Source organism: Lactuca saligna, chromosome 1 (assembly GCF_052625555.1).
Source record: "Lactuca saligna cultivar CGN05327 chromosome 1, ASM5262555v1, whole genome shotgun sequence".
NCBI classification, from domain to species: Eukaryota; Viridiplantae; Streptophyta; class Magnoliopsida; order Asterales; family Asteraceae; genus Lactuca; species Lactuca saligna.
Genome location: NC_136417.1, coordinates 26,242,175 through 26,251,202, shown reverse-complemented (window position 1 = coordinate 26,251,202; position 9,028 = coordinate 26,242,175). Strand labels below are relative to the sequence as shown.

The 9,028-nt window shown below is 35.1% G+C and overlaps 1 protein-coding gene and 1 pseudogene across 2 annotated transcripts; one reads left to right on the top strand and one right to left on the bottom strand.

The window, feature by feature from the left end:
• Positions 1–438: 438 nt before the first annotated feature.
• LOC145029712 (glycerol kinase-like) lies at positions 439–3,371 on the top strand. 2 transcript variants are annotated; one of them, XM_078978200.1, is made up of 4 exons: positions 439–710; positions 805–1,026; positions 1,920–2,886; positions 2,967–3,133. In XM_078978200.1, exons 1-4 carry the CDS (start codon positions 577–579, stop codon positions 2,988–2,990), a joined length of 1,347 nt encoding a protein of 448 aa, XP_078834326.1. In that variant the 5' UTR covers positions 439–576; the 3' UTR covers positions 2,991–3,133. The 2 variants fall into 2 exon arrangements, with proteins under 2 accessions (XP_078834326.1, XP_078834320.1); XM_078978194.1 differs by having other exon boundaries at positions 441–710; positions 2,963–3,371.
• A 612-nt stretch (positions 3,372–3,983) lies between these two features.
• LOC145003938 (receptor-like protein 1) lies at positions 3,984–8,686 on the bottom strand (annotated as a pseudogene).
• Between the last annotated feature and the right edge of the window lie 342 nt (positions 8,687–9,028).

The following is a 9,028-nucleotide window of genomic DNA, read 5'->3' as shown; positions in this document are numbered from 1 at the left end:
TATATGATATTTGTTTCTTGTAGAATTATACTTCTTTTTCTTTTAACATTAATAGTGCATGAAAAATACGATTACAATATTATTAATACATATTTATATATAATATTATGATTTGAATGTAAAAACCTTGTATTTATATCAAATATGGTTTATGAATGAAAAACTATATTTACATGGTTTCAAATATAAATAAATATTTGTAGGTTTGAATGGAACCAAAAAATAATGTTCTATTTAAAAAAAAAAATTAAAATATGTTATCATCAAAAGTGAACAAAATTGAAAAATATGTTCCATTTGAAAAAAAAAAAAATATATCACGTCATCATTTTAATTTTCCTAAAATCTTATAAAAGTTTCAATTTTATCTTATCCGGAAGTCAACGATTTTGACTTTCTTGGGTTTGGGTAGTAGCCGAAAAAATAGGAAGATATTAAACAAAACAAAACAACCGGAAACCCCAAACTCTCACCCAATAACTTATAAATTCCTCCTTCATCTCCAATACACAATTCAATTAAAATTCTCAGCTTCTTCCAAAATTCAGCAAACTATTCAACAAGAGAAGAAGATCGATGGCGAAAGAGGAAGTATTCATTGGTTCGATCGATCAAGGAACAACAAGCACCAGATTCATCATCTACGATAAACATGCTCAAGCCATTGGATCTCATCAAGTCGAGTTCACTCAGTTCTGCCCACAAGCAGGGTAATCCACAACTCAATCTTTTATTGTTTTGATCGAATTTTATTTAAAAGAATCATACCCATGAAACCAATTTCCCCCCCTTTTTTCATTACAGATGGGTCGAGCATGATCCGATGGAGATTCTTGAAAGTGTGAAGACGTGCGTAACGAAGGCCGTTGATAAAGCTACGGCTGATGGGTTTAATGTCGATAATGGTCTTAAAGCCATTGGTATTACTAATCAGAGGGAAACTACTGTTGTTTGGAGCAAGTCTACTGGGGTTGCACTTTATAACGCCATTGTTTGGATGGATAATCGAACAACATCCATTTGCAGGTACATTTACAAAATTCCATCAATCTTTTCCACAATCGCTCTTTTTTGATCTTAACTTACTTTGTTTTTCCAAAAAATAAATAGCAACCTTTTTGAGTTTTCGTATGATTGCTTTCTTGCGATCGGTGGGATTTGGATCAAGATTCTTGAACTAAAGCCAATTTGTTTACATGGAAAAATTGGAAAGCTTTTTGATTTCTACTTTTTTTTTTGGGAGGATGGGATCTAATATTGTTTAGAACAATTTCTTGATCTAAACCCACTTCGTTCCATCGAAAAATTGGCAACCTTTTCTAGATTTTTGAACGACTGTTCTCTTGTTTCTGCTGGGATTTGGATTAAGATTTGAATTTGTTAAAATTGGGATGATCGCCTTTCTCTTACAACAATTCTGTCTAAACTCGAAACCCACTTTGTTTTCATCAAAAAAATTGAAAATCCTTTCCTGTTTTTTAATGATTGTTTTCTTCTTGCCGGCGGGATCTGGATCAAAAATATATTTTGTTATAATTGGGATTATCATCCCTTTTCTAGGAATTATAGTGTCAAAAGTCAAAAGTGGCTACTTTTTTAGTATTCACTTTTTATTTATTTTATTTCATAAGTAATTCATGTATAATGTATTAAATGTGAATACGAAAAATTATATCATTGAATTTTAATTTACTTTAATGAAGAAAACCATTTTAGTACGTTTGCAAAGTTTTTAAATTTCACCCTTTTGATTCGTTTGGGTGTAAAATATACTAAATTGATTTCTTATTAAGAAAACGAGTTGAATTTGTTAATTATTATATTGGATTGCTGCTGTTTACACAAAAAAGTAATGTTTTTTTAACCACACTCATCACAAGTATATCAATTAATCTATCTTTAAACTCTTCATTATGTAGGAGATTGGAGAAAGAATTATCAGGGGGAAAATCCCACTTTGTGGAATCATGTGGTTTGCCAATAAGCACATATTTTAGTGCACTGAAGCTCTTATGGCTGCTGGAAAATGTGGATGCAGTGAAAGCAGCAGTTGAGAAAGGTGATGCACTTTTTGGAACCATTGATTCCTGGTTAATCTGGAATTTAACTGGAGGCATTGATAATGGCATACATGTCACTGATGTCTCTAATGCATCAAGAACCATGCTCATGAATCTGAAAACACTTGATTGGGATGAATCGACTTTGAAAACATTAAAGATCCCTAAAGCCATTCTACCAAAAATTGTAAGCAATGCCGAGGTAATCGGTCACATAGGAAAGGAATGGCTGATTCCGGGAATCCCTATTTCCGGTTGTTTAGGCGATCAACATGCAGCAATGTTAGGTCAATCTTGTAGGAAAGGAGAGGCAAAAAGCACTTATGGGACAGGTGCTTTTATACTTCTTAACACAGGTGAAGAAGTGATTCCATCAAAACATGGTTTGTTAACCACTTTAGCTTTCAAACTCGGGAAAGATGCCCCTGCAAACTATGCTCTAGAGGGCTCAATTGCAATTGCTGGAGCAGCTGTTCAATGGCTGAGGGACAGTCTTGGAATTATACGTTCCGCTAGTGAAATTGAGGAGTTGGCTTCACAGGTTGAGTCAACCGGTGGGGTCTACTTTGTTCCAGCTTTCAATGGGCTTTTTGCACCATGGTGGCGTGATGATGCACGTGGTGTTTGTATTGGGATCACAAGGTTTACAAACAAGTCTCATATTGCTAGAGCTGTTCTTGAAAGTATGTGTTTTCAGGTGAAAGATGTGTTGGATTCAATGCATAAAGATGCTGGTGAGAAAGGTGAAACGAAAAATGAAAAGGGACAGTTTTTACTTAGGGTAGATGGAGGGGCTACTGTGAATAATACCCTTATGCAGATTCAGGTTAATTTGTTCTTGTTTTTTACTAGTTTTGTGATTAGTTTTTTTTTGGATTGTGTAATTAAAAGTGAAATTGCAGGCAGATCTATTGGGTAGCCCAGTGGTGAGACCAGCAGATATAGAGACAACAGCACTTGGTGCAGCGTATGCAGCTGGTTTAGCAGTTGGAGTTTGGACAGAAGAAGAGATATTTGCAAATGGGGAGAGAATGAAGAAAGATACCACTTTCAATCCTGTGTTAGATGAGGAGTTGAGGAAGAAGAAGGTGGCCTCATGGTGCAAAGCAGTTGAAAGGACGTTTGATTTGGCTGATTTGTCCCTATAAATTATGAATTTCCTTTTCTTTAAAATCCACTTTCTTTTATTATCTTGTTGGTTCTGTTGTTGGCAATGCATAGTAGGTTTTTGTTGGTTTTTAATTGTTCAATGTTATGGATATGTATCTTACGTATTGTTCAAGTCAAGGAAATAAAACCATGTTAAAGTCATTAACCTATTACTAAGGTAGTTCTATACAATTATTTTCGTTATTTGTGATTATTATTATAAGTATATTACTTGTTCAAAAATGAGTTCTCAAGTAATCTGATATGCTAACTAAGCTTCTTTATGTATCAAAGTGCACATATATAGGAAGGAAGTATCATTTTAATAGTGACCTCAGTAGATTGAAGTCCAACTATGTAGAAACATGGATCAAATACCTGAAATTTTTGCAACAGCTCTAAAAGTAGTTGATTTCAATAAGATAAAAGAGAAACTTGGTGTTTATGGAATTATAGCTTAAGTGAAAGTTGTAGATCAATAACCAATAACTGATGAAAGTCATCATTCCAAATGCATTGTCTAAGTTAGAGGAAATTGGAGTTATATGAGGCAGAAAATGAAGCATAAACATAACACATACACATAACTTAGAACGAAGCACGGATACAACACAAAAGTCATGTGCACATCAGAAACAGTCATTGTACATATATCAAAGAGACAAATATACTTACATATGAAACCAGGTTTACTTTTATTTACACATTCTTAGTGAGGAGATCCTATTTACAGAAGGGCATGGAGAATTTGGTTACTGGATCATAAAAGAAGTATTAACATGCAAACATACAAACTTCAACCCAATTTAGCCACCTTGATGTAAAGAAGTGCAACAAATCCCATAAAGAAGTGCAACAAATCCCATTAAGAACACAAAACATGTCGAACCAGAACTTGCATAAAAGCATGTCATATCAATATCATACCATTTCTCGTTATCTTCTTCAACTGATGAATTGGTCACCTGTGAATTAGTAGTCGTGCATTTCTTCTCTAGTGGTTGTCCACAAAGAAGTGGATTCCCTTCATAGCTTGCTAGTGTGAAAGTACCAAACTGTGCTTTCATTTATGGGAGTCTGCCTGATAGTTTGTTATGAGAAACATTGAAAGTAGATAGAGGTAAGCTTAATGAGTTGTGATAGAACTTTTCTGGTCAACCCGTATGAAGAAAGGTCCAAGCTCTCTATCTTTGCAAGATTTAAGTTCACTGGAATGCATGGGTCCAATCAGCTGATTGTGAGACAGGTTTAAAGCACGAAGATGAGTTAAGGACCCTAGTTCTCCTGGAATCTCACTGTGAATTTGTTACAAGATAGATCCAATCCTGTCATGTAATCAAGGATGTCACCCTTGTAGCAGAGAAAGAGCGTTTTTGTTGTGAACTCAAATTCATCTTGTATTCTCAATGCTTCACCATCACGGTTGATATAATTTGAGTGCCCTAAAATACCCCCATAATGGTAAGGGGAAATATGGGAATACAATAATATGTTTTTCCTTGAGAAAACAAGGTAACTTGGGCCATTAATATTTTGTAGGTAGCTAGGTATTAAACCGGAAAGAGTGTTATTCGATTAAGGGATAATGACTTAGGAGGGTAATAACGTTTCATGTTCGTCCATTGTAGATCCCTAATGTATTTTTTGTGCGTATTACAACATTAAGGTTATTATAACCGTTTACAAATAGTCATGAAGAAACCGATAAAAGGGATTATTTTTAAACAGTTATAACAACCTTAATGGTGTAATACACAAAAAATACGTTAGAGACTCAATATGGACAAACGGGAAACGTTATTACCCTCCTAAGTCATTATCCCCCTATGAAACTATAAACCCCTATAACAAATTTTTACTTTTTAAATAAGAAACTTGTAGGTCTTGGGGTTGGTAGTTTGGATGCTTTTAACATCGGCCTTCTTTATAAATGGAAGTGGTGGTTTCTTAATGACAAGGGAGCTCTTTGGGTTAAAATTGTCAAATTTTGTCATGGGGAAGGTGGTGGTTTTTCGGACGATTCGAGAATAGGAATTGGAGGGGGTGTTTGGCAAAAGATTGTAGGATCCATTAATCATCTCCATGAGAATGGTTGCATTCCTTCTAATTCCATGTATAAAGTGGTGGGGGATGGGACTCAAACGAGGTTGTAGAAGGATGTTTGGTGATTGGATATTTCTCTTAGGGAGCGGTTCGGGAGGCTCTTTATTTTGGCCTTTAATCAAGATGCTCGAGTAAGTGAATAATGAGATTTGGGGGGATGGAATTTTCATTGGCGTCGGGGAATTAGAGGAGGGGCTGAATCGACCCAATTTGATTATCTTGTGGAGATATTAAATCATATTCGCATAGGGGAAATGTCGGATAAGTGGTCTTGGGAGCTTGAATAGTCGGGTATCTTTACTGTTAAATCAGCATAGAATTGGGTTAATGATATGATGCTTCCTATGGGTAGTATGCCTACTAGGTGGAACCGTTTTGTCCCTATTAAAATTAACATTTTTTATGGTGTGTGCTTTTGGATCGTATTCCGGTAAGAGCTAAAAAAAGGGGGTGGTGATAGATTCCTTATTGTGTCCTATGTGTCATAATTCTCAAGAAAGTGTGAAGCATTTGTTGTTGTAGTTTTTGGTTGTTGATCAGGTTTGGAGTCGGGTTGGGCATTGGCTTCATTTGGACCTTCCTGTGTTTTCATTTATCGATGATGTGGTTACAAAATCCAATCCGACCTTAATTTGTTCTTCTCTCTAGCTCCTTGCTAGAGGTTTTGTTTTGCTAGATGTTAATTGGATGATGTGGTTACAAAATCCAATCCAAACCTTTCTACTTTTTATTCTTTTTAATTTCAACAACTTTATATGAAATACACATATAAAAATAAAAACTAAAAATCTTAAAAATATATATTCAAAATAATAAATACTAAAAATCTTAGGAGGATAATAACCTTTCATGTTTGTCCATTTTAGGTCCCTACGTATTTTTTGTGCGTATTACACCATTAAGGTTATTCTAACTGTTTACAAATAGTCCTTTTAACAGGAAGAAACCGGTAAAAGAGATTATTTCTAAACGGTTATAACAACCTTAATGGTGTGATACACACAAAAAATACGTTAGGGACCTAATATGGACAAACGAGAAACGTTATTACCCTCCTAAGTCATTATCCCTTCGATGAATCTAACAAACTCACATTACGTAATTGGCACAACTGCTTGAGAATTGAACCGCTAAACTTATTTTTTTCTCAGAAGAAGAATCCTTAGAGAGGATAGTTCACTAATAAATTCAGGAATCATACCTGACAAGACGTTGTTGCTGATGTCTAAAGTCAAAACATTAGTCAAATAACGAAAGAAATTGGGTATCGATCCAGTAAATCTGTTGGAACCCAAATGAAGATGCTTCATATTTTGCAAATTCAAACAGGGTGGGATGGGTCCGGAAAAAGAATTTTGTGAGATATCCAAAAACAAAAATGGAGCTGATTCGCAAGGAAACCGGCCTTTGAAACTGTTATTTCTCAACACAAGTTCAGACAACATACTCATGTTGCTTATCCAACCAGGGATCATACCTGTAAACAAGTTATTGCTAATATCCAAAGCAGTCAAAGATTCAAGCTTTTATTTGCTCTTAATTCCAATTTCCCCTGTGAAATGGTTGCTATCTAAGTAAACCCCTTGGATGTTACCCCATCTTAAGTTTCCTGAGAGTACCTCCCCATGCAGTTTGTTCCTTGATAGTTTTAGAAAACCCAACCGAGGGATATTTGTAAACAATCCCTTTGGTACTTCTCCTGATAACTCATTCCCAGATAAATCCAGTATCCATAATTTACTCAATTCACCAATTGAGGATGAGATAACACCACTTAAAGCATTCATGTACAAATTCAAATGAAGCATGTTGGGAAAGAACCTTGGTATACTGTCGGGAATAATACCTATCATGTGATTTCCAGGCATATCCAACCACCTCATATTAGCATTCCTATACAATGGCATACTGCCAAAAAAGTTGTGTGTTAGATTCAGAAGTTCCAGATTGATATTATTTTTAATCAACCAATTTGGGAATTGTCCCTCCAAGGAGTTTTGAGACATGTCTATTCGTCTTAACTTGTGCTGGTGAAGTAGAAGCCCAGGAGGCATTTTCATATTACAATTAGATAGCTTAAGAATTTGCAACTGGAACATTGGAATCCAACCTATAGGCTCTTTAGTTTCCACCTCAAAATTTTCATTATTGCTTAAAAATCGAATGACCTCAAGCTTTGAATGATTCGAAAATGAGCTGAATGAGAATGAACCTTTAAATGTGTTATGACTAAAATCAATGTACTCGAGAGATGTGAGATTAGCAATGAGTGATGGCACAAGTATCCCTGAGAATTGATTTGAAGATACACCCAACAACTTAAGAGATGATAGATTGTTAAAACACTGAGGCAGACTTCCATGCATCATGTTGTAACTAAGATCCAACTCAATGAGGTTCTTCAACTCACAGAGCCCTGCTAACGGAGAAAGATTGAGGTTCACACACTTTAAGAAACATAACGAGTACTTGTACTTTGCATGGTCTTATGGCAACACGAAGAGTAACCATGGGGAGAGGTAATGTGACCAATTTAGTGATACCATAAGAACATTGCATTTAACATTTATCCTAAACAATCCCAGACTTTTAATCGTTTATGCTTAAGATAACTTACGTACCATGATCCGGCAATGAGGCGTTAAGCTTATTGTAAGTGAATGAGAGTGCTCTTAGGGAGGATAATGCTTGTATTGGTGAAGGGGCACTCCCAACAAAACTGTTGTAACTCAAATCTAAGACCTCCAAATAGCGGAAAGATGCATAAGCTGGATGACAACAAGGGAGGGTTACTAAACAAAAACCCTGAAATGGAATTATTACAAGTTATGTGCTATTGATGGTTGTAGTTGTGGATGCATTTCATCTCTAGGATGAGTTGATCATACCAATAACATTGATTTGCATTAAGTAATGAAGAAAAGGCACTAACTTCCATTGGTAGTGTTCCATTGAAACTATTATTTCTCAACAGGAGGACTTCCAAATCAGGGAAATTGTGAAATTCTAAATTAGATAAAGAGATATGTCAAACAATTCAACAAGACAACTATATCAGAAAGAACGAAAAATAATAATACTCAAGATAAAATTTAGTCTTTTAGTTTCTTTAATGGTGACTCATTTAGATTAAACATACCTTGGACGGGAAAGTAACTTCCCAATGAACTAGACAAGGAAAGATCAAGAATCTTGAGGGATGGAAGTGCAGTTAGGCATGATATGATGCTCTTGTGGAAATTATTGCCAGAGAGATTTATACTCTCGAGCCTTTTCAATCTCAATAAGATATTACAAGCTACAAAAAGGAAGGTAACTCTTAAAGAAAGCATGGTCTTGTAAAGTTTGTAACAATGGAAGAATGTAGGATTCATTAGCATTCAAGAGCTTTGTCTTTTTATGACAAATTTACATGGATACGAACGCATAAATCATAAAATCTAAGTGGCATAACGTTTCCCTCCTTCATGAAAATGATTGTGAGGAAATGCTTTCACTAAGATAGATTTTAAGGAGATAGTAGTTGTGTAAATTGTATTCTCAAATTCGGTTATGATTACGGCATCCCTTTTCATAGTTTGAATTGTGATATTTGGCAATTAGTCTGAACATTTGGGACTTAGTAACATAAGTTCTAAAATTGTTTAGACACACATAAGCTATCTAAGAAAAGGTGTATGAGTTTAAGAAGATTAGATAAAGGATTATCAAAGCAT